At 39.3% G+C, this 25,902-nt stretch overlaps 2 protein-coding genes across 2 annotated transcripts; one reads left to right on the top strand and one right to left on the bottom strand.

The window, feature by feature from the left end:
- Nucleotides 1-1,447: 1,447 nt before the first annotated feature.
- LOC139711477 (signal recognition particle subunit SRP68-like) lies at nucleotides 1,448-12,952 on the bottom strand. The gene is made up of 12 exons (XM_071623355.1): nucleotides 12,871-12,952; nucleotides 10,220-10,286; nucleotides 9,367-9,480; nucleotides 8,516-8,711; nucleotides 6,623-6,705; nucleotides 5,787-5,970; nucleotides 5,192-5,434; nucleotides 4,023-4,250; nucleotides 3,749-3,843; nucleotides 3,143-3,275; nucleotides 2,406-2,484; nucleotides 1,448-1,768 (listed from the first exon to the last, which is right to left on the bottom strand). The coding sequence occupies exons 1-12, from the start codon at nucleotides 12,950-12,952 to the stop codon at nucleotides 1,467-1,469; spliced, it is 1,806 nt and encodes a 601-aa protein (XP_071479456.1). The 3' UTR covers nucleotides 1,448-1,466.
- A 63-nt stretch (nucleotides 12,953-13,015) lies between these two features.
- Nucleotides 13,016-24,959, top strand: LOC139711481 (dynactin subunit 5-like). Its single transcript, XM_071623359.1, has 6 exons — nucleotides 13,016-13,085; nucleotides 14,520-14,588; nucleotides 15,130-15,248; nucleotides 16,489-16,600; nucleotides 21,160-21,262; nucleotides 24,321-24,959. The coding sequence occupies exons 1-6, from the start codon at nucleotides 13,038-13,040 to the stop codon at nucleotides 24,419-24,421; spliced, it is 552 nt and encodes a 183-aa protein (XP_071479460.1). The 5' UTR covers nucleotides 13,016-13,037; the 3' UTR covers nucleotides 24,422-24,959.
- Nucleotides 24,960-25,902: the final 943 nt, after the last annotated feature.

Genomic DNA, 25,902 nt, shown 5'->3' with positions numbered 1-25,902 from the left:
TGCAAGCGACACCCATATCCTCCAATAGTGGTTGCAATGAGTGAAACTACCATTTCCAAGAAATGCGATGGGGACAGCCACCTTGAAGATGTAACCCCGATAGCAGCTTCTCCATAAAGCCAGATGTACGTAGATGTACTAAGAATTATGATATGACGCTTGATGACAACAGCATTTTTACCCCTATTCCACAGTACATGACAGTATGCAACTAGTGCATATGGAGATTTCAATTGCAGGACAGTCAAGGCATGTACACATTGAAGTTCATAAACTTGGAATCAAACTTCTTGAAGCAGCAAATCAAAGATGCACCTCTCACATACAAAATGTTGCATTCTGAATGGCGGTCCTATTCCTTCACAAGGGACAATCTCTTGCCAGTCACACTCTTTCTAAAAGAAAAGACACAAATTTTCCAGCTCACATGAGGCACACAATATCAATTGTTGTTCAATTTCTTCTGTTCGTTCCCAGATTGTTTAAAGAAACAAATCCTCACTCATCACTGAGGCCACTATGTATCAAAAACTCCAAGGAGAAAGCTGGCTGACTAAGGCGAGTGAACACTGCTCAGTTGTTTTCAAGTGAAACAAATATGTCTCTCATTTCTTTTAGCACAGCATGTTAGGATGGATACCTAAATACATGTATATTGGACTCAAACTTTAAAAAAAATGCCAAAATAACCTACAAAGACAAATCACAAGGACAATACTTTTCAATAAGGTTCTCGCCACAGTGTAATGCAAAGTCTCTTCTCCTCATACCTGAGTTTACAGCTTCGATATTTCACAGAGATGTGTGGTCTTTGACATTACTTGCTTTAATACTCTTAGTACAATTTGGTATTCTCCTCTCTTTCTCAAAGTTAACCTCTACATGATGTTTCTCACAGGGTTGTGATTGTCCAGTTCCCAAAGCAAATTAACAGTAAATGTGGGGAATTTATCAGCTACAGTTCTAATCGACATCGACAATGCTGACTTCACGGATGAGATATTAGTTAAAAACAAATTAGTCATAAGCAGTACTTAGACTGCACAGGCTACAGCATCTTGCTGAAGGCTGTTAGATAAAAATGTTCCACAAATGTTTACATCTGAGACTTACTTGTTCTACAGCAACTCTTCTTGTCTGAAATCTACTCGAGTTTGTGATGAAGATAAAATGACCAAAATGTTACAAGACTTGTGGCATTTTCTGAACACTGAACTCAGACGTTGGAATTGAACTCAAGCGAGCTTCCATGATTTCTTGCATCCAAACAGGAAGAGAAAAAAAAAAATACTCATTATCACCATATTATCACCATTTCTCCATGTCTGCATTGACTGCCAGGACTTTTCTGTCTTTCCAAATAATTTGGTCTCTCTGGCACATTTTCTTGTGTGTTTATAGTTTTATAGTTATACATATATGTCTCTTACATCTCCAGGAGAGGGTAAATTTTGCCCCCCTCCCCCTCATTTCTTGCCCCCGCCCCACCAGCCCCTCAGGAAGCCACCTATGCCGGCTCCTGGAGCAGCCTTCTTGGTCTCCAGCTTCTCCTCCAGGGATGGGAACTCCACGTGGTTGAGGGCGATGTCGAAGAAGAGGGGCTTGCAGGGCACTGGCTTGAAGTCCGGCGGGAACGGCACCAGATTCGGCTTGGCTGGGTTGACCTCCGCGGCGGATAGGTACTGGCCGAGGCGCTGGCTGACTGGGGCGGAGTTGGCAGTCGGCGTCACACTTAGTTTGGCTAGGCTGTCGGTTACTTCCTCCGAATCTGTTGACAAAGTAAAGATGAGGTATTCCATGGTTAGAAAACAATGTACACTGTACTTTCTCTAAATTTGCTTCAACATTGACAATAATCATTGTATTCCCTTTATGACAGCTTATCTCAGAAAAAAATATATAAAAGTGGATATACAAAGTAACACATAAGAAGTATAGAAAATTCATGGAGCACCAAGTCGTGTTGCCTGCTCAAAGTTTTTGTTGCGCATGACATTTGTCGAATACATAATTCATTTGTATAGCAAACCAAAACACTAGCATTTAGCATAAGAAAAAGAGTAAAAATAAAGTTGAGAGTGGCAATTTGAACAGATTGTAACTAATGGGTCGCAGGGCGATGGACTACTTTACTAAAAAAAAATGTCATATGAAACGGAAAAAGTTGATCATTGTGATCACAGGCAAAACATCTGCAGTCAACCTTTAATAAGTCACAAATTTGGCTAGACAAAGACAAAATTCTACCCCAGATGGATATAAACACATGTTGACTCTATTGTAAGAGTCAAAATTCAGGCAAGTTGGAGGATTTTCTTCAAGTCCCTTTGGATTTGACTCCGGCAAAGTTGACTGTATATAATGAAGATGGACACTTTATAATATAAACCAGTATATTTTCTTACCTAAAATGGATGCAGCTTGGGCAGAGTACTTGACACCGTTCACCTGTTGTATTAGTTCATCTAACTCTGTCATCTCATTCTAAAACATGATGGGAGTAAACACACAAGTGACACTTAAAATTACATGACAGACACCATATACTTTGTACATGTTACACACAACTTCCATATGTAGCTACATGATGCTCCACAAAGGGCGCCAAGGTTTGTTTTGTTTTCAAATTCATGAAACTCTTCCGTCACGGTTTTTTTTTAATGCATCTGATTGACAAATTGTCCTACATTGACATATTTAGGCACTGAATTGATCAGTGTTTTAGTAGTAGCCATGATAAAACATTTGTTTTGTTCTGCTTTGTTTTGTAAAAAGAAAATGAATAACTTCAAACATCCATGTAACACAGACAATCATAAGCCATTATATTTACACCGAAATCTAGCTGGGAATGACGGAATTGACAGTTACATGGACAGACAGACGGATGATGGAAAAACAAATAGACGACCCTAAAACATGATGCCTCCTGAACAGTGAAGGGCTGCTACGGGTCCACTCTCTTAAATGCCACCCTCATCACGATCCCACTCCAAAACTTGTCTAAGGAACACTACTTTGTTCCCTAATAAACACAAAAATATTGAATGCTACAAGTTCCAACATAACTAGGACGAAGGCACACGCACAAAAAAAAAATATTTGAGGGGGAGGGGAAGAGAGAGAGGAACCCCTTTCCCACCTTGACAGGTCTCGTTTTGATGGCCTTCCACTCCTTAATGGAAGACTTGGCATGTGAGATGGCCCTCTCAAACAATGCAGCCGCCTCCGTCCACTTCTTGACCTGACTGTAAGACTGTGCTAGGAAGAAACACCTGTTAGTAGAGAGTGAATAAATGAATCAAAACTATTTAGAGATGAGAATGACACATGAGCAAACAATTGGCATGATATCATAGGCATCATTTTATATGAAGGAGTGGGTTTCCTAAAGGAAACAGCATTTTTTTCATGGCACGAAATTTTGACGAATTATCACTGGAATTCAATGCATATAGTGTAGACAAGACCCTTCGTGAGTAATAAGCGGTAACCATTTAATGGTTTGCAGATGGGGACCAACAAAAAAGTAGTTTGGGTTGCATTACTTGGATGTGGCTCGCATTAAATTCCTCATCAGATTTGGGAGGGCATAGGAAGCCATTACAAGTAACCTGAAACCAAAAACAATAGATTTGAAAACTTAAAAAAACAACAACATCAAGAAATGTCTCAAATGTATTTCTACTCTTATCTCTACAAAAAAAAAAAAAAACGAAAAAAAAAATCTAGCAGGAAAAACAGTTACCTATTGGCCTTGTACTTTAGAGTCTTGGCAGACACTTCTTGCTGTAAGTCTAAGTCACTCTCTAACCCTGGTAGCTGTGGAATTTCTAAGAGATTCTGAAAAAGGAAAGAAAAAAGAAAATCAAATGAGACGATTTGAAAGTGCATGTTATGGAGTACTTAGCATGATATATCATTTTTACTACAAGTCATTTTTCAGTATATTATGTCAGTGTGATAACTTTCTGTGGAAAAAAAAGAAAGAATAGATTTGCTCCTGAAACAGCACATCTCACCTGTAGGATGATGTCGTAGAGTCGGATGAGGTCTTGGGGCTTGGTGCGCTTCTGGCCCGAGTTCTCCTGCTCTGTCTCGTCGCGGGGCTGGAGGTTGGCCTTGAGCGATTCCGCCAGGAGGATGTTGCGTTCTATCGTCTTGGTCAGACGAATGTAAGTGAGGTATGTGTGTAGGTACTGAACACCGGACACAGGCCCGTCCTGGCGCTGGCCCTTTGGCTTTGCCGTCTATAGAGTCACCACATGGGAAATGAGGGGATACCGATTAGTTATGTTGTTTTGAAGAGCTCAAATATTCTCTATTAGCTGATATAAAGTCCAAGTCAATGCTTAAACAATGGAGGAAAGATTGTCATGAAATATTTGCATTTTGAAATCAAGTGTTCTTTCTGAAACATGACAAATTTGCAGTTCAGTGGAGACGACTAATCAGACTCATAAGGAACAGACATTCTGATGTTGAGTTGTTACGAAAGAGTTTTTTCTGTATATCCATCACAAAAATCAAAGAGCCACAGTGAAAATCATCCACACACAACATAGTCATTCTGCACAAGTGGACTGCAAGTAGAATTGGAATGCAAATCTACACCCAGATTTAACCCTTGTGCTCTTTATTTCATGCAACCTAAAAAAAATAAATAAATAAAAAGACCCAATGACCCAAAACTATTGATATCAGTCCGTCCTGATTTTCCAATAAATATGATTTCCAACAAGCTTTGTGTTTGAGGGTGTGCTTAAAGGGATAGTACAGTATTGGTGGAGATGAGAATTGGGCTTTTAACTTTTTGCGAGATACCAAGAAAACACTTATTATATAGTACAGAGCATACCATTTTAAGAGGAATTCAAAGTTTATTTGATGAAAATCGGGTGTGGAATGAATGAAACATCCAAAAACAAAGTAAAACAAAGCGATCATAGTTAAGTGTGGGTCCCACACTTTATTAGAATCGCTCTTTTTTGGATATCTCAGCCATTTCAAAACCAATTTTCATCAAATAAACGTTGAATTCCTCATAGAATTACATGCTCTTTCATATTTCATAAGAGACTTCTCATTATCTCACCAAAAAATGTTAGAAACCTGAAATTAGGTCTCAAGCAAAACTGTACGATCCCTTTAAGAGCTCCCAAGAGGAGAGCAACCCTCTGTTTCCACCCACCGGATCCGCCCTAAGCTCCTCCCGGATGATCTGCAGGGCATCCTTGCACTGCAAGAGGAGGCTCTCGTAGACGGACACCTTGCCCTCGTGGTCCATCACAGCCGTCGTCAGCTGCTGCTCATTCTCCTGGCACGTCAGCAGGAAGGCTCGCACCTGCTCGTTGCGGACCGGCACAGTGCGCCCTCGCCAGGTGACCTCGCTCAGGGTGGCTGCTTGCTTCTCTCTCGTCTGGGCAAGAAGACTCTAAAATGCGGTCAATTGACAGTAAAGTGTCAGTGAATAGATTGTGGAGGTCTGGTTTTAATTAGAGAAAATATTGCCCTGCACAAATTCTTAGGTGGATTTAGTAAGCAACACATTCATTGACAATTCTTGGATCACACATTACAGAGTACAAAATGCACAAAACCATCAGTAGAAAGCCTTTATCTTGTACCTGTCAATTTGACAGAAAAGTACATTAATCATTTTTCTATTCACTCTGTCACCTTTTACTGTGGCGACATACAGCCGTACTCGATTCGCATGAGAAGACAGAGGGGTAACCATGTGTCACTTTATCTCAGTTCTGTCTCTTGGAATGGAGCAAACTCACATCTATGTTAGTTGACATCTGGCCTCCCGACTTGAGCCTCATCTGCACGAGGTCATTGATGGCGCTCTCGTCGCCGATGTTGTAGGCACAGTATCGTATACTCGGGGAGATCTCCTCCACACGCTGCATGTACACAGCCCTCTGCTCCTCATTGAGGGCACTTGCCAACTTCTCATAGATAGTTCTGCAACAGTCAGACACAGATCACAGTCACACTCATGAAATGATATACTATATAATAATGAATGAATGTTTCACTGGAATTACATTGCTACCCTGCACTTGCGTTTGGCACCTTTTTGTTGCTGTTTTGTTTCGTGTTTTATTTTGTTCTGTGTTGTTCTGTTTTGTTTTTTGAGGGGGTGGGGTGGGGTGGGGTGTTAAGTGTATGAGGATCTCTCTCCTCTTTTTCACTGCATATTTTGGTTTCCTTTTACATCACTCCAGCATGATGCATGATTTTGAAAGTTTCCCTCCAGTTTCACACACATACTCAGCATCTACAATCATTCATCTGTTTGATGTTTATGGTATTTTTGTTTAAAATGTGATCAAGGAACAAGAAGTAAAACATATACATCATAGAAAACACAGATACACCTGTTTATCTTTTGACAAGAACAAATTTCTAGGTAATTTCCAGTACACCATGCACAGAATACTTTCTTGGAGTGAGAGGTGGCCCTGAAAAGGGCCAATGAGTTGACTGCATTGGTCCTTTCCAGTCCCACCTTTCGCTCCAAGAAGAATTTGGTGCATGGTGGACTGAAAATCACCAAGACTATGCCTCTCGCCATGGAAACCTTCCGAGAATACATGAACAAATTTGTACTCACTTTGCAGCACTGAGAGTTTTTATGCAGTCTTCCCACTGCTCCAGCTCAAAGAACACCATGCCTTTCATCCATGCACAATAAGCCTGGGGGAAAAAGTTATAAACATTGTATACACAAGGAAACAAAATTGTGTAAAGCAACTACTAATCTGTTTCCAAACACTGAAGCAATGCAAATCAATTCTGTCTTTGTCTTTGTCATTTACAGGAAAAGGCATAGGATATTACAGACACAGACATTTGAACCTGAGCTAGAAATTCTGCATAAGAAAACTGTAGAATGAAAATATCAATAGTAATAATAAAAAAAGAAAATTCTATAATATCAAGCTGGTAAGGACAAAGGGAAATACTGAAGGTAAGAAGGAGAGTATATCAAGTAACAAGAGACCCGCGGGTCTAGCGCTCACCTGAGTATCGCAAGTTCACCTTTCACGCAGTCACTAATCTAAATTATTCACAGCTCTACCAAAATTTGACGAGGCATTCTCAAGTGGAAGATGAAAATGTACAATAAGGGCCCAATTTTTTCAAGATTCCTTAATTTGGGGGAATTGGGGCCTCCTGGGGCCCTCTGGGTGGGGCATGGTGCCCAGTTTGATAAATTGAGATCCTGACCACCTAGGGATGCTACCTGCCAAGTTTGACAAAAATCCATCATGAGGTTTTCAGGAAGAAGATGAAAATGTACAATTCAGGCCTCCATTTGGACCCTTCCAACCACCCCCCCCCCCCACCCCCAAGAGGGGCACCCCTGGATCTCCTATGAACAAACTTGAAACTACAGTCATTACTGTACTCACTCATAGTATTATCTCAGCTCTATAACTTCTGATTCTAGAGAAGATTTTTAAAGATTCCTTCATTTGGGGGGTTTGGGCCCCCTGGGGGCCCCCTGGGCGGGGCATGGTGCCCATTTTAACAAATTGAGATCCTAACCCCCTAGGGATGCTACCTGCCAAGTTTGGTGAAAATGGGTCATGGGGTTCTCAAGAAGAAGATAAAAATGTACAATTTAGGCCCCATTAGGACCCCTCCTCACCCCCACCCCCCCCCCCCCCCTCCCCCTGGGTCCAAAGGGGGGCACCCCTGATTCTGCCATGAACAAACTTGAAACTACAGTCATCAATGTGCTAACTCATAGTATTAACCTAGCTCTATCACTTCTGGTTCTAGAGAAGAAGATTTTTGCGGATTCCTTAATTTTGGGGGGTTTGGGCCCCCTGGGGGCCCCCTGGGTGGGTCATGGTGCCCATTTTAACAAATGGAGTTCCTAACCCCCTAGGGATGCTACCTGCCAAGTTTGGTGAAAATGGGTCATGGAGTTCTCAAGAAGAAGATGAAAATGTACAATTTAGGCCCCATTAGAACCCTTCCCCACCCCCCTCCCCTGGGTCCCAAGGGGGGCACCCCTGATTCTGCCATGAACAAACTTGAAACTACAGTCATCAATGTACTAACTCATATTATTAACTTAGCTCTATCACTTCTGGTTCTAGAGAAGAAGATTTTTACAGATTCCTTAATTTTGGGGGGTTTGGGCCCCCCTGGGGGCCCCCTGGGTGGGGCATGGTGCCCATTTTAACAAATTGAGTTCCTAACCCCCTAGGGATGCTACCTGCCAAGTTTGATGAAAATCGGTCTTGGGGTTTTCAAGAAGAAGATGAAAATGTAAAAAGTTTACGCACGACGCACGACGGACGACGGACGACGCACGACGGACGACGGACGACGCACGACGCACGACGCACGACGCACGACGGACGCCGGACGAAGGGCGATCGCAATAGCTCACTTGAGCCTTTGGCTCAGGTGAGCTAAAAATTATAGTTTCAAGTAATATGAGAGCAATATTCTGAACAATGATGTGCAAAACACCAGTAGAGTGCCCTACCTGAGCTTCCAGCTTCGATCGAGCATCGCACTTGTCACTCTGTGCTAGTGTCTCCAGCTCTGTGGCATACTTGACTGCCTTGCGCAGCCGTGAGATGACGTGGAAGCGCTTTCGCGGCTCAGTGTTTCCCTCTGTTTTGAGCTGCATCGCATAACTCCATGCTCTCTCAGCACACACAAGGGGTAGATACAGAAACCTAGAATGAGAAGCAATTGTATAAGATATTTTGACATTTATTTTCAAAGGTATATTATATCTAAAACTTACTATTTCATAGAATCTACTCATATGAATGTCCCACGAAATCAAAGCTGTCGTTTACTCATAGCTACAGTAAGCAGAAATGTGCTATATATCTTTTAATACAGATAATCCACGGAGAAATAGAATTTCCTAACACTGTTAATGTGTATGAAAAATTGACTAATGTAAATTCTTCTCATTCATCCAGTCGAAGTACAAGATCAATGTAGCTGAATCAAGAAACTGGAAAACAAGCTCACTGTTGCGACATTTCGCCAATTATCAATTGACTTCTTCAGGCGAATGAAGCCAATTGATAATTGGCGAAACGTCGCAACAGTGAGTTTGTTTTCCAGTTTCTTGATTCAACTAATTATTGATCTTGTATGAAAAATTGTGTCAAAAAATAACTTCATTTACTGCTCCTTTGAACAAACGGAGTTAAAATGCCACATGTAATACATTGTATGCTAATACAATTTGTATATGACATGAATACGAGACATGGTTGCAAATGGTGTACAGTATCTTGACAGTAACAAACTGACCTGACAGTATCTTGACAGTAACAAACTGACCAGACAGTATCTTGACAGTAACAAACTGACCTGACATCTGTGATGACATCTTCTTTGATCTGCCTCTTGACATACTTGTTCCTATTTCCATAAGTGAATTTGAGAGATTTGCGTATCCTCCTCAGCCGCCTTGAACAGTAACTCCTGTGAAGGGGAGAACAACAAAAATTACCACCAAAAGTCAAATGCAACTTTCCTGTTCCAATGTGTGTGATTGTAAAAAAAGCCTATTCTTCTTCTGCCAATCGCAGATCATAGCAATGCAGTTTTATCTCAGTATAATAAAGATTGGGTCAGGAGTAGGTAAAATGGCATCTGTGTGAAGTGGGTATCACTGGCAATACCTTTACAGTTTGCCTTGTACAGGGTATTTTAACTTCAAGAATCTCTCACTCCTCACTCAGCAGATTCCTTGAATTGGCCTGCTTTACATGCTCAAACAAAGCTAACCAAAGTCACAGATTAAAATTGATTATCATAATCTTTTATCATCATCACTATTATTATAATATCAACATTCACATCATATTTTTTTTTCTTGGTAACTCAGAGTGTACCAAAGGATAGTTGGTAGCTTATGTCATCATAATGTCTAATTTCTCACTACTACTTATAAAGGCATTCTATCCATTCAAAATAACTTCTCTTTGGTACATTATAGGGTGCCATTGTGTGTCACATGCACAGAATGATGTACACTGGTGCTGCCCCACACAGATGTATAAAGCATAACATATCATCATGTGGTATTTATCAGTATTATCATGATGAGGACACAGTATTGGTATTTTTCATTATTATTATTATCATCATCATCATCATCATCACCATCATCATCATCATCATCATCATTTGAAATGTGTCTTTGGTATTTTGGACTCACCTATACCGTTGGTAATCACCATGGCGCATACCATGCTGCTGTTGAGACTCTTTGATGATGCTCAGGACTAGAAGTAAAAGTAGACACTGTCAAGGATTGATACCATGAGCAAATCATATTATTCAACATCGAGACAAACTATGTAGCTCTTTCATATTTGGCGCCTAACACATAGAATAGGGACCTTTCAATAGAGTACAAATTTACATCCCCAAAATTGTTCTGCTATAACAAAATTTTGATATGGCAAAAGAAATCTACCAGCCTTGAGGACTGTGTTATAAGTCCATCACCAGTAGAACACTTTCATAAAATGACATGACGCGTATTAAGACAACTTTCACTTTTATACACAATAACAATTCATGCTTCTTCTACAGTCGTACATTCAATCTTTATTTGGTAATGTCTTACACCGCAATATGGCAGACTGCTGTATACAACACTGTTCACAGATACCTTTACTGTAGTGTTTTACTTTTCTCCAATGAGGTACTCTACGACTATCAGTAGCTACGAGTTGAAATTCCTCTGCTACTCTCTGTCATAGGATTTGAGCAAAATAGATGTAGAAGTAGATCTACAGTAAGCAACCATGCATGGCAGGGAGGGTCAAGGGTGCAGCAGAGCTTCCCTGAACACTCCAGAAAATATGCTATCTTTCCCAGTGTTTTTCATTCACCCTATTCAGTATTCTTGAGTGCATTGACTAGATCCAAGCAGGCAGTGCAGTGACCTCTTTAGACTAGACCTCTTCTTCTGATAGGGAAGTACTACACATCTAGGTTTGCGGCAGGGTGCTTATTTGCGGCAGGGGCAGTTTCATTCATAGATGAAACTACCCAATCAGGAGCTAGAGTACTCCCACTTTTAATAATATGTGAAAGTAACTTCTGCTTTTGTTTTATGTATGTGGGACAAAACACATCTGATTCTCTGGAAAGCCTCTAAAGCCAGTAAGTTCACAGAGTACTATTCAGTAAAGCTTATGAACATAACTAGATCAATTCAAAATGAATACAATTTTAGTTGATGTACCAGAGTATTAAAGAATCGCCTCATAAGTTAGACTCCAGAACGCAAGAAATATTCAAATAATTAAACAAAGTTTTAGGGGAGGCCACAAACAGGGCATGGGTGGAGGGCGCAAGTTCTGATTTGCTTCAGATGGCGAATCAGACCTGTATTCACTGAACGCATGCAGTCTGCTGGTGCTATTACAACCTAGCCTTATCGTGATCGTGCGTGCTACTACCTTATCGCCTTGTGCCACAAACTGGAACACCCCCTGCCACAAAATCAGACACTGCCACTATAATTAAACCGGCGTATTCTGCTGCAAGGAGGGACGCCCTGACCGCACATTGACCAGTCACTCTTGACCATGTGAATCACCTATAGATGAGCTTTATAGGTAGAACAAAAAAGAATGAAAACCTGGGACTCCTCATGAAAAGTAAAACGCAAGCAAGCCAAAAAGATACAGAAAACCGAACGTAGATGGTGTCAATATTCGGCACACGAATACGCCACAAAACTTTAATACATGTAATAACAACAAAAACATACGGGTGTCTTGCATGTTGAGTGAGTTGCATAAATCAAAGAAGTCATACAATTAGTAACTGTACCATTTATTTTGGCTTTTCCACAGAGGCTGGAATATGTTGAAGATTTTCCAAGGTCAAAAAAAAACTTCTTTTTTTTTTTTAATGCTGCAAACAGGGATAAGTAGTACAATTACATGTATATAGCCTCTTTCAACTGACTGACCAAGGATTCATGAATTTAAAGAAATGGAATGACCAGAGTTCCCCTCCCTTCCTCCTTTTTTGATGAATAACAAACAAGCTAACAAAACAAATGATAAAATACTGTAAAAGTGGGAATTTTTGCGTTGTTGAAATTTTCGAGCATTTCACGCAACCAGAAACTAGCGCGAAAATGAAAGCTCGCAAATACATTTGCTTGCCATACAATGTATGTTTCTGTACTTTGTGTCATGATTTCGCAGAATGCCAAAACAGGCGAAAACGCTGACTTCTTACCTGGCCAAGCGCAAAAAATTGGTCTCGTTAAAATATCCACTTTTACAGCCACAGACAGTACCGTAGTTATGGGTAAACTCGGCCTAGTGGGTAAAGTCGGCCGCCAGCGCGCACAGTACATAAAATTGTACTGTGCGCGCTGGCGGCCGACTTTACCCGCTAGGCCGAGTTTACCCATAACTACGGTAATCACCTTTTCACTCAAAATTCATTCCAGGCACTAATTAAATCATACTAAATAGAATACTGAACTATCAATCCTTCTATGTACCCGAGAAAGCATTAAGTGTGAGATTCTAAGACTAAGTCTGTCCACCATTTCTTTTGCTCAGCAGGGTTTAGTCCCAGATATGCCATATGTTACCGGATTACCTGCACCGTGCACAATTTACAACCAGTCACGCTCATTCACGAACACACAACCAGCGCAGCACGGCGCAGCATGCCACAGTCGTTTAAACATTAGAATCTAGCTCCCTTTGCAGCCATGCTCATGTTACAATTTGGGACGTGGCTGATACTTTCCTTTTCTCGCTTATCTTACTTTTTCGCTCCTCAGAAGAACATGATTGCAAACGGAATTTCCGTGATGTTAAAGGATACTTTCTAGGGTGAATGTTTCCTTCTGACTCGGGCCTTGGCTCTCGTCTGCCACATCAGTCATGCTCTCTTCGTCCCCTGCCATGTTGCTTGTGTGTCTGAGATTGGAAAGATTTTGACGCAGAGGGCAGCAGTGAATTTCTCTCGGCTACGTAGAAGTTCCTGAAATCATGGAACAACAAGACACATTTTACGTGAAAGCTGAATACATAGAAACGGTATGTGTCTTCAGTTTATTCTGCCTTTCAGATTCCTACGTACTGTATAATCTTTATTAGATTCTTTTTTTAATTATTATTTTGTGATGTTTACCCTTTATACGTGTACTGTCGGCTTTCAAGCCGTGGGTGTGTGTAGTAAAGTCCCACGCCTCTGATTTGGTGTTGGATTCTGGCTGACTAAAGCGAGATATCGCGATCTGAACAACAGCTGCTGAAGTAAAATTTAAATTTATAGTATTGACCGAACTGGATCACCGGACCTGTAGAATGTTGAATTGGAGTTGAACATTTTCTCTTATTGTGTGTGAGGCACGTGACTATTAAAACGATAGAGTGACTGCGTGATCTTTTCAAATATTGTGAAAAGTGATGGTGGGGTACTCGGGTAGGTTTTTTTAGGTAGGTTTCTAACATGTTAGATATTAAGCAAATCAACTTTTCGTGTTTTCCCATTATTTACAAAATAAACCTAATTTTTGTCCTCCTCCTCTTTCTCCTCTTTCTCCCTCTTCTTCTCCTTCTTCCAGATGAAGTACTGACCTCTGAGTGGAGTACAATGCATTTCCGTACTTTGCACATGTGCGGATGCAGTGCATCCTGTAAACTATGATCAATGAATGATGTTGCATTTATAAATTTGATCCTCAATAAAAATCTATGAGGTTACATATGTATTTACACTGTATGCAAGGTGAAAAGTGCTCCTTGTCCAGGTAAAGATACCTCTTTTCCAACTGGGTTTTGACGCAGTGTCATCCCAACCAGCTGCGTCCTAAACTGTTCTCGGGAAGCGGCTGTAGTGTATCAAACACTGGACTGGTGGGGAGCTGGTTCCAGTATAACACTTGGAAAATGGAAAGAAGGAGTTTTGAAACCCAGAGGTCCTTGTAGAGATGCTGTCGATATTCAGCATGTTGTTGTCCAAATGATCATGTTACTGGGTGGATGTAAGGTGGTTCAGGTTGGATGGCAATCAGTCCATGCAAGATGCAGTACAGCATTATGACTGTTAGCTGGGCTCTTCTTTCTGTGAAAGACTGCTATTTTAGCAAGTGGAGCATTTTGGTAACACCGTGTAGAAGGTAATAATCTCCGAGAGTGCACTGAGCAGCATGCCCTGAACCGTTTCGAGCTTTCAGATTTGGTCTTTGTTGATCTTGGCAGTGAGGATCCCAGGCTTTCGAGGCTTTACAAGTACATGTACTCAATTCAAGGATTGGGCGTATGTTTGTCGTGTATGCCTTTTCTTTGATTTTCACGGGGGCAGCCATACATCATGTAGGTTTCTCTGGAGGAATCCTATTTTACTGTGAGTTGCTCTGTGGGATCACTGCATCAAGTGTCAGCCTGAGATGTGTAGTGATGCACACACCAGTAATCTTTCCCCAAGCCAGGTGTGATTCATATTTGAAATACTTTGTATCATTGTAGGCATCTGGGAACAAGGTGAGCAGGCAGTCTGTACTATGCGGCAGTCAGAATATAGTCCTAAATGGCAAGGTGAGTGAATGAACATGCATTTTACTGTTCTAACTTGTGATATTATCACCTATGCAAAATTAACAACAACACCAACAACAAAATCATCTTCTGTGATGCCCATTTCTAATTTTAGCTGGCAGTGAGCCTCCTGTCATTTGACTAAGTATAATGTGAATGTGTGTGGTACTATTATTCCTACCAGTTGAAGCTGTTCCTCAGTATGTTCATTTGTTTTCTTTCTTTGTTTCTTTCTTTTTGGAGAAGATGTTCAAACTTTGTCTCAGTGAGTTAATATTATCTCTGGCAATTAGAAAAGCAAACCATGTACAGATTGTTTCATTAACGTGAAAACTCAAATGCAGCAGATGTCTTCTGCAGCACCAGCATTCTGTAATTTTTTTTTCAGTCCTCCCCCCCCCCCCCCAAAAAAAAAAATATATATATATATATATATATTGTTTGCCCTAACCTTGTTGATTATGTCTGCCATGTACTAGTAAGTTATATCCTATGATGCAGTTATAGTTTTTGTCATTGTTGTTTATCCCCAATTTTGCAGTCAATCATTCATTCGGAGTGTATCATCAGGGGTGACCTTGCCAATGTTCGTATTGGCAGACACTGCATCATTGGGTCAAGGACAGTGATCCGACCACCATTCAAGAAATTCAGCAAAGGGTGAGACATGTTGCTTTCTATACTGTATATGTGCATGTCTGTGTGAGTGGATGGATTTGTGCATGTTTGTGCATGTGTGTGTGTGTGCTTGTCTGTGTTTGGTCTTTTTTTTTCGGGGGGGGGGGGGGGGGAGGGGGCGGGGGAGATGTCATTTCTTACATAATCAATACCACTGAAATGCCTGCTTTAGTACATGGTTAAGAGGAAGAAACAAATCAAGCGTTGGTGTAGGAGTAAATGTACAGTGTCCTAAATGTACATGTAAGTGAAATAAAACTAAATAAATGCAATAAGGGAAGACACAACACCATGGCAACCATGCCTAGAAACACATTTGAGTGCTTTTGAATATTTATTTTTTATAGGGAAATTTCATGAGAAAGCCTGTTGTTGCTGTCACTACTTGTGATATACAATGTAACATTGTTGCACACGTGGCAGATTGTTGTTGATGCGCTTCCCTGCACATGGCAGAATATTGTTAACGACAATCTGCCATGCACACGACAACATTGTCTTTTTACAGTTCTTTGTGTCATTTGTGCTTTGTTTATTGTCTTTTCCTTTTTTAAAGGACAAGTTCACCTTCATAAACATAAGGATTGAGAGAATGTAGCAATATTAGTAGAACACATCATTGAAAGTTTGAGGAAAATCAGACAATCGGTTCAAAAGTTATGAATTTTTGAAGTTTTTGTTTTTGGATGAGAAGACTACTGCAGTGTATGAATAACTTAGATGTCACATGCGTACAACAATATAAGGAAAATATAAAGAGAATTTCACAAAATTCCATCTTTTGAAAAAAGTACACATTCCTCTGACTCGTTACCGATAAATGTTATGGGTAATATTATTCCCCCTGCCTTTAGAAAGAGGCAAGTCAATTGCTCTTTTATTATGCAAAAAACGTGAAAATATGTTGAATTTTCTTTTATATTTTCTTTATACTGTTGTACGCATATGACTCACAAGCTGTAGTAGTCTCCTCATCCAGCGGTTCCAACACAAAAATTTAAAAAATTCATAACTTTTGCATCGATTGTCCAATTTTCCTCAAACTTTCACTGATGTGTTCTACTAATATTGTTGCATTTTCTCAATCCTTATGTTCATGAAGGTGAACTTGTCCTTTAATTGTACGTCAGCACACATACAGTTTTAGACAGAGAGTTTTTGAATCAAATAAGTTCTGAGAGATAACATTTATCCCAAACTTGTCTTGTTTATTTTTCTTTAGAGTGGCATTCTTCCCTCTGCACATAGGAGACCATGTTTTCATTGATGAAGACTGCATAGTCAACGCTGCCCAAGTTGGATCATATGTTCATATAGGAAAGAACTGTGTCATTGTAAGTTTCCAAACACTTTAAATGATTTTTTTTTAAATCATTTTTTTTTCTATTGTTGTTGCTTGGAGTATTTTAGCCATCATAGAGGATCAATGAAGTCACCAATGGTAGCTGAATGACTACTTTAAATTTCCATTAGGGACAGTTAGTGTTAACTTGGTTCTAAAGTAATTGATTGATGTGCAATCAACTAAGAAAAGAAAGCTCTCCTTTCCCTTCAAAATGTATTAAAAGGAAATCATTTTTAAGAGTAATGAAATAGTTTAACAGACAGTTTAACATTCAAGTTAGGTGTCCCATTCTGTAATGTTACAATGAATGTTGCAAGAATAGTTCCTAACAGGAACCATGACTAACATCCTGTACACAAAATTCCAAGTAGGATATGTTGGAGTTGTTGTTTTATAGATATTACACTTTCAGTGGCAAAAAAAACAACAACAAACAACCCATAGGCAAATTTTTGCACAGATTATACAGTTCAAGGAACAGAAGGTCTCTTTACAACCATTTGTGCGTAGAGTTCAATAGCTCATCAAAAGTATGCGCATTCAAAATGCAAAGTCAATATTCTAGGCAGGTACGGTCCTTTGTCAGTAGTAAAAATTTCTATCCATTCTGCTCAAATGAACATCACTGCTTTGTGTAGCAGTCTGTCAAAAATGGCAAAATCTAAACCTTTGTTTCTTTAGTGATGCTAATAATGTATGCACAAATACATTATCACTCCTTTCCTTCTACTTGGACAACTTTCATGCAGAATTGTGAGACATTTCAGCCATCCTTGAGGGTATTATTATACATTTTTAAATATTCATTGCCCTTGATATGTGGCATTCTTTCTATCTCCGTTACCGCTACGCTCTCACTCCGAACGAAAGTTCATTTATTTTCTATATCTCGCTCATAGACGTATGACACACGCACAGACATAATGAAATCATGACACATGAAAATGTTGAATTTTGTGAACGCACTGAAATTAGGTTGGGCATACCACACGCTCTCGATTTATTCATAAGAGAGAACATTAAAAACCAAAAGAAGTATCAGGCAATCCATGTGTCGGGGAAATATAAAAGAACACATATCATAGACGAAAATAGCGTGTTTTTGCATCTGAACTTCAAAATTTGACAATTATTGAAGATCCAATATGAAATGCTCATAAATATCAATAATGCGTTTATTATAACAAAAATTCCATTAACATAGTAAATGTCATAGATAACTAAAGCAAAAAAATTTGAGATATGGGTTCTACCAAAACCATAGCCTGCAAATCTTAAAGTAAGAAAAGTACTGTAACTGTAAGGCACAGATGAGAAAAAATGAAAAGTACGGATGTTCAACGTAAAATGGACAAGAGAGGTTGGAACAGGAATACAACTGTACTAGGTACCTCTATAAAGGGAAATGGAAGTATGAGCCCTATAAAGAGCAAGGCATATAGTATCAAAACTACGTGTAATGCGTGAACAAAAGTTAATACAGAGGCCACGAAAAAAAACCCGTGGAGGAAACGTGGTTGCAACCAAGGATACTAAACAAGGGCGCACTCCCTGGCTCCTTGCTCAAACATGAAGGATAAAATGACCATATGGAGAAAATTATTTTAAAAGCGTAAAACAAATGAGCAAGCGGAATAAACGAAGCCTTTTAATGTCTGCAGAACCTTAACGTGCTAACAAGCATAGGCATGAATGTAGTACATAAATTACCTGTTTAGAAAAAGGCGTCAGAAAAAACTAGGGTATGACACGCCAAACTATGCGAGATGACATGCAAAAAATAACGAAATTCCAAAAAATACTGAAAAATAGAAACTGCTAGATGCGGGAGTTTACGAACATTAAGAAATTGAGAATAACTTTCGTAATGGGATATATGAAAAATATGGAATGACAGTACAAAACTATATAGGGTATCTGACCAAGAAAGTTTAGATACTGGGACGTTCACAAAAAATGAAACTGTGCAAAAGGAACATAAAGTCTTTGCTATATAGTTAAGCTAAAACAAAGCGATTAAATGCCAAGAGAAGTAGAAGCTAAAAGCTTGGATTCTAAATCAATTTGCACGTATTTATTACGAGCCAAATCGGAGCTCCATCTACCCTGCCTGGAAATCAAAAAAGTAGGAACATGAGCATTGAATGCGGTTGAGGCACCGCCGGACCTCATACTATGAAGCCCGTACCTCGAAATGTCAGGCACAAAAGGCTTAATGGCATCCAGTATGATCTCGCGAGTGCGAGAGTAACTTAAAGGATGAGAGGTAGGAATCAGACCGCGCTTAGAGACCTGCAACCTACAAAGAACTGGAAGAGAACAATCTAGAGGATCACCAAGAGCGGCAAAATAGCGCTCCGCTACACGAACTGGACAGGTGTCCTTGCCTGTCCTGGCGATGACTATGTCGCTACCTTGTCTGAATTGATACAATTTCGAACTTGGTAGATGGATACTGAGACAATCCTGCAAGAAGGTGCAACTTTTTCGAGATACCTTCTTTAGATCGTCAAAACGCAAAAAACTGGCGTAGGAAATAAAAGAAATGAATAGGATCCGGAGATCCGCCAAAGACGCATTGGCTTGGCCGTGCACTTTCAAGATTTCTCACAAACTATGAGGAGTTAGTGGTAACTTGCGTGAGGTTGGAGAAGAATGTAGGTGCTTGAAACCCTGAAGAGCAGTCTTGACCATGGGATCATCAGTGGGCGACGGAAAACTGGCTAGACTGTGAATCCACTTGATGGCGGCTATTGTGAGGTCTGCGACGGACTTGGGACCAGCAGATGCCAGGTGAGCCAGGTAGAGGGAAAGATGAAAAGGGGCAACCGGGAAAGCTGGAATGCTTGGATGCGAAAAATACCCAAGCCTCCCATTTTCTCCAGTATGTGAGATAGAGCCTTGTGGTAGAATCGGCTTTGGAAGAAGCGAGGAGTGCTGGAAGATCTACGGCTGTCAGACGTTGCAGGGCTGGATCATGTAATGGAGCGGTCAACTTAGCCCATTCGCCTGTAAATTCAGAAAGGAAAAAAGAACGGCAAACCAGCAATCTTGCTTGGAAACAATCTTGAAGAATATAAAAATTGCATAAATGTGATGATCGAAATGATCAATGAAAACTTGTAAAAATATAAGTATGCCGAGAACTAAAGTAGAAGACAAATATTTACAAAGACCGAGAATACACCTGTAAAGGAAAGAAAAAAGGTAAAAAACTGCAAGGGAGGGGTGTGTTGGGTGGGAGTGATGGTGGAATGCTCGACGGAGAATGAAGCCTGAAAGGCTAACTAGGAGAATATATAAGCATGCGAGGAGAAGAATGCGAACAATTACGCAACAAAAATGCTCAACAAAAATGCACAACAGAAGAAAGAGGTATGCGCTCGCTAGCGAAAATAAATTCCACATTTTGCCCTATGTGTGTGTGTGTGTGTGTGTGTGTTAGCTTTTGCACCATCTAAACTGATTGCTGATTCGAAGGGTAGGCTACTAGTGTGTCAAACCAAGGAGGTTTAAGAGATGGAGTTCCAACTTGCTGTAATTATTCAAACAGCCGCCATTTTTCTTTTGATGCACAAAAGAATTCCGCAGATCTGTGCACTTGTGCCTTTGATGATCAGGGTTCCATGCCGCCGTCTTTTTGAGCAATCTGAAGATTCATTTTAAACTCTAACATTATATCATCTATATTCTGCTTGTTTATTTGTCAAATAGAGTGAATGTTCTCTTAATGATAAAGCATATGAAACAAAAGTAAATCCCATCCATTATGTGCAAAAATGTAAACCTGAGCTGTATGTCGTGAAAATATTTGAAACTGTACTCTCACTACAAAAGCCGATTTTATCATCTTTCCGATCGCTTCCGACAAATGAAACTGATATGGTATAATTTTCGAGTATACACGTAGTTCTTTATTCATTTATATGTTAGGTTTGTGTAAAGTCATGTAAAAACTATTAATTTTGATTTTTATTTCATCAATTTTTGTACAATTTTTATTCACACATACCCTTGCCTGTACTATTAATGTGCTGCTTGTTTTCTAAGAAGGGATGGCAAAAAGCAATTACCATCATAAAGATATATCTTCCTTTGAGAGTGACAGTCATGATGCAGTGCCACATGAATCAAGTGTCTTCCTATCTGCGAGGCAGCTCCAGTTTAGCACATACTTCAAGTATTTTTGAGTTGCGGCATGAAACATGGGATCAAAGGGAATGAGACTGTTGTTAATCCATTTCTCAAACCTCCTTGGTCAAACTACACAGTACAGTATGCAACTGTGAAATAATTTGTATGCAGTTGCCTTTTACAGTAATTCCATAATCTATTTGTCCTTTGAATGCTGAGAAAGATGTACAGTATGAGGCACCAATGGACACCTTGTTTCAGCATTCTAAGAAACTACAAGTATGATAAGTACTACAGCTGTATGATGCAGTGTGGCGGTGAAGTACAGGAGGTGCCTGAAGTGTTGCTATTCTTTGTAACATGCTTTGTTTTTGTTTTGTTTTGTTTTGTTATGTCATTTTGTCTTGAAATCAGGGAAGGAGATGTGTGCTGAAGGACTGCTGTGCAATAGCTGACAACACGTACCTTCCTCCTGAGACTGTTGTTCCTCCGTTCACCGTCATTGGTGGCAACCCAGGTCAGACTTTGCCGTGTGACATACATCTTTATGTGGGCAATTCCGCAGTTAGAGGGACATGACCATAAAATTTCAATTTGTTTTTTTCCTTGATTTTTGTGTTTGACTTCAGAAAGAACACATTGATAATTCAGGAAAAACTATTTTTCAGGGTATCTTGATAGTTTTAGGTATTGAATTCACCAATTTTGAACAAGTAATCTTTCAGATTGAATTTCATCAGTAAAATCTCCATAATAGCAAAGAAGATACACTGTAGCTAGTCAAGGTAAATGCCATTTTCTAGCCACAAATATTGAATTCATAGAGGCAATGCAGTGCTTACATGGATAGATTAAGTAAAATCAACTTACATGTCTTCGAAATGCAAATATGTGTGCATTTCCCCAACCATTGGACAGTCATGTAACGTTACTAACCAAAAAGTGAAATTATTTACCTCCAGAGAGTATAAAGTGTCTATGAATGATAATATTTCAATTTTTCCTGCTGTGTCCAATGACTAACTGAATATAAAAATAAGTATTACTAATCATTATAGAAGTTAGAAATAACAGCAGTCAAAATGTGTAACGTTACTAACCACGTAACGTTACTAACCACAGCCTGTGTGTATTGTAACGTTACTAACCATGAAATAAGTGAATAAGACTCCAATGGACAGGTCCTGGTCTGGCAAAATTTTGCCTGATGATAGAGCCAGATGTCAACTACGAGATTACATGGTCATACAGTAAAAAGATATTGGCTTCTTTTTTTAGTAAATTAATTATGCAAATTTACGTATGAAATCATATTTTCACCTATAACTCCATAAAACAGACTGAAGGATTGCTAAATTTTTGTATAAGAGTTCCTCAAGACACATCAAACAATTTTCTTGCAAAAAAAATAGCAAAATCAAAATCAGTTTCTTTTGTTTTTTATTGTTTTGTTAATTTCTTATGTATTTTAATGTTTTTTACCTTTTGTTTTCTATTGGTCGTTTTTGCCAAAATTTGTTGCAGGCACTTTTTCAAGCTTATCTACATTACAATTGATTAATTTCACAGGTCAAAGGTTGAAACAATCTTATTAATATAAAATTAACAAAAAAACACAATTTGCATTGGATTTGCACACGATATCATGAATTTGAGCTGTTTTCAGGTCGACATGGAGTTATGCAAAACATTACATAACTGCAGAACGGTGTACCCGGACGTCGCAAATTTGATCTCAAAATATGCGGGAGACTTCAATGAAAAAAGTCATGAGACGATGCGGCAAAATCTTTGCGCGTTGCGGAATCATGGCGGGAAATGTTGGGGGGGGGGGGGGTCTACAGCATTTGCATCACTACAGAAGGCTCACAAGGTGCACATTGAGCGATTTTTTTTTTTTTTTTTAACCACTTCCCATGGGAAGGGGCAATTGATGGAATCTGTGGGCCAGCAGAGCATTTTGTGTGGAAAGAAGTATTAAAAACAATTAGGGCCATTGCTTCAAATTTTCTGTCCCAATTTGAAATTATCATACAATGGTTTGTCGGGGTTAATTACGCTTCAGGTACAGCGAACAGTGCAGAGATTAGACATTCAAACTGGTCTAAACGAAAAAAAAAAATACATGTCTCTAGACTTGAATAAACATGAATTCAACTAATACACTGTATTATTTGAGTTAATGTCATATGACTTAAACTACTTTCACAATAATATAAAACATTGCATTATGCTGGATTCCTATTGTGCAATGACTACGCACACCACAATTGGCCATACACTGTACATACTACATACCGGTACATTAGTTTTTGCTCTTTGATTTCTTTCCCCTTTATTAAAGGTACTCTTGATAAGGAATACATTAACTGTTTTGCTCAATAAAACAGGCTGCTTTTGTGAATTACTGTGAGTCATGATAAACAGTGATTGGCAAAGTTATGAAACTGTGGATATCACTTGACCTAGCCTTTGAAAGTGGTACTTTTTTTTAGTTTGTAATTTATGCAAACTTTTTTTCTAGTCTTTTTTAACATGTACAAGTACTTGTACATGTACTATACTGCATTAGTTTGATGATTGAAATAAGAGTTTCATGTCTTATCTGATGTTTCTTAGCTTTAACTTTGCATTATCATGGGGAAACATGTAATGATTTGAGTTAACACACAATTCTGTTATCACTGGACAAACCGTAACGTTACTAACCGTAACGTTACTAACCATGATTTTTGTACTTAATTTTCAAACAAAGTTATAATGAGAAAGAATATTTGGGGTAGACATTGCCCTTAAAGCTAGAAATGAAAAATAAGTGTTGATATATTTCAAGCTATACCAGTTTTAGCAAACTTTTTGTTCAAAGATGCTCATCAATTTTTCACGTCCTTTTTTGTAACGTTACTAACCGGCATTAAAAGCAGACCTTTCTTCTAAAATAATTCATGAAATGATTTCATTCTTTGCTCTGTTCTAGGTCTACACTAGAATGATCTCTGGTGACATTAATGAGACTTCACATCCACAGATAGAGAAATGGGTCTAATCTAAATAATGAGAATGTCCTTAAAATGTAACGTTACTAACCGCGGAATTGCCCATGTGCATCTCTAAACTTTATTTATTCTAGACTAGAAAGAAAGAGAGAAAAATTGTGTGAGAGAGAGGCAAACAGATTAAAAAAAAAAAAAAAATGAGTATATGTCCTTGACTTGTATGAAATATTTTTGAATTCATGTGGGAGACACTGCTGTAGTATGGAAAGCGTTGCTGCCAAGTTATGTGACAGCTTTATGTTGTGGATGGTGTGTCAACCTTCACATCATGATTTGGGTTTGTTCATAATGTTTCTACATGGTCAATACTTGTTATGTTGTTGTTGTTGTTTTTTTTCTTTGGGGGTGGTATATGATGAGCTTATCATCAATATTCATACTTAATTACAGAAACTATCCACAGAAATAGTGACAGATTTAAACACAAACATTCCTGTAAGCTGAGGGATAAAGCAAGATGATGCTGATGCCTACTCTGATGATGTAAGCTGCAATCTCGCTACTATCACTCTGTCACAGGTTCGATATCCGGCGAGCTGCCTGAATGCACACAGGAACTCATGATTGATGTGACCAGGGGGTACTACCAACATTTCTTGCCGATGCTGGAAGCTAAATGAGAGACTTGTAGACCATCCAGCATCAGTTGGTAGACCAAGAAACGACTAAGAGTGAGAGGAGAAGGCTCATGCTCCTCTTACCAGCCATCCGGACAAAAGTCAATCCCCTGTACAAGAATGCCAACACTCAACTCTCTATGTGCCACAGTGTGAACCCCATGTGTGCGACATTCTTCTGTAGCTGCAACATAGGCATGCTTTAGTTTTTCAGATCCATGCATTAAACTTGTTATAGATTTTGTAACACTGGATATGCAATGAGCAAAGATTGCAGAGAAAATGCCAAGCTTTGCCATGATGTAAATCTTATGACAAATCTCTGATTATTTTTCTTTCAAATAACCAGTAGCTACTGTATTGTTCAGGTGTAACTTGCACACAAAACAGTGACAGAAACCTAGAGTTCACTCACAAATCCAATAGGAAACAGCGCTTGATATTAAATCACCACATAATGCAAGCTTTCATAATACAGCGGCATTTGGCGATTTATTGATCGGTTCTGGTGGGCTTGTGCGTTTGAGCAAAATATGTGAACTTGGCACGCTGTCAACTGAGGTGGGCATGCGAACGTGGCACATAAAGAGTTGATTGCAGCAGGATGTCAAGGAAATTATTGTTCCACTTCAAATGTGGTGCAATCTTCTTAATGCTTATTGACATTGTATTGAACTGTATGTTTGAAAACTATTTTGTGTGTAGTAGCTCTCTTTCTGTTCTTGCCAGTTCCAATGTTTTATGTAGCTGGCTGTTTGCATAAATTTGTAAAATGTGTACACAATTGTCAGGGTCAACTCAAACCACCATGTGATATTAACAGGATATCAATATCATTCAATTTTCCTTAAATGCTTGAGGTGTCTTTCAGACTCCATCTGACAATACTGAAGAAACATTTAGGTGTCACATGTTACGTTTTGACCATGATTTGAATGTGGAGGCATTTTCCTCAAGGAAGACATGTTTACACACTGTTGTCTCTTTGTATTCAAGAATCAAACTCTGGTTAAAAGATATATGAAGGGAGCTACCTTCAAAGAAAGTTAGGTAACATCACACATTTCACCTGGTACATTTATGTCAGATAGATACTGGTGCGTATCTATTACATGTAGCACATGAATATGCTGCTAGTATGCCATCAAAGCCAACACTGCTTTGCTTAATCTTGCATGGAGTAATCTCCCCTACTTTCTCATACTGAGGAAAGTGAGAGTGATAAGCATATTTAAGGAAACTTTGAATATGGTCAGACTATTGTTTGATCACTTACACATGTTTGGGTCTGTGTAATATATTAGTGAAACATTGTGTGGCATACTTTCAGTTGGACCTGAACCCAACATCTCTAGGAGTCTGGTGAGGAGCAGTTGGAGTTGGAGCTCAGTGGGGACGACCACAGACTTAGTCTCGAGGTCTGTGGTTTTTGAGTCCTTTGGCAGGAGCAGTTGTGCCCGTAGTAGACGAGACAATTTATGCTC

This window comes from Diadema antillarum, unplaced genomic scaffold (genome assembly GCF_040938485.1).
Source record: "Diadema antillarum isolate AM-2024a unplaced genomic scaffold, OU_Dant_1.0 seq00001660_RagTag, whole genome shotgun sequence".
Classification (NCBI taxonomy): Eukaryota; Metazoa; Echinodermata; class Echinoidea; order Diadematoida; family Diadematidae; genus Diadema; species Diadema antillarum.
The sequence above is the reverse complement of the archived record's forward strand: the minus strand, read 5'-3'. Positions and strand labels throughout refer to the sequence as shown.

Excerpts from the sequence above, each read along its gene's own strand:
- LOC139711481 (XM_071623359.1), top strand. The coding sequence starts at position 13,038 with ATGGAACAACAAGACACATTTTACGTGAAAGCTGAATACATAGAAACG. Across the intron at positions 13,086-14,519 it reads AAGCTGAATACATAGAAACG|GCATCTGGGAACAAGGTGAG; the intron begins GTATGTGTCTTC and ends GTATCATTGTAG. Across the intron at positions 15,249-16,488 it reads TTCAAGAAATTCAGCAAAGG|AGTGGCATTCTTCCCTCTGC; the intron begins GTGAGACATGTT and ends ATTTTTCTTTAG.
- LOC139711477 (XM_071623355.1), bottom strand. The coding sequence starts at position 12,952 with ATGGCAGGGGACGAAGAGAGCATGACTGATGTGGCAGACGAGAGCCAA. Across the intron at positions 8,712-9,366 it reads GATGTCATCACAGATGTCAG|GTTTCTGTATCTACCCCTTG; the intron begins GTCAGTTTGTTA and ends TTCTCATTCTAG. Across the intron at positions 5,971-6,622 it reads AAAACTCTCAGTGCTGCAAA|AACTATCTATGAGAAGTTGG; the intron begins GTGAGTACAAAT and ends TGACTGTTGCAG.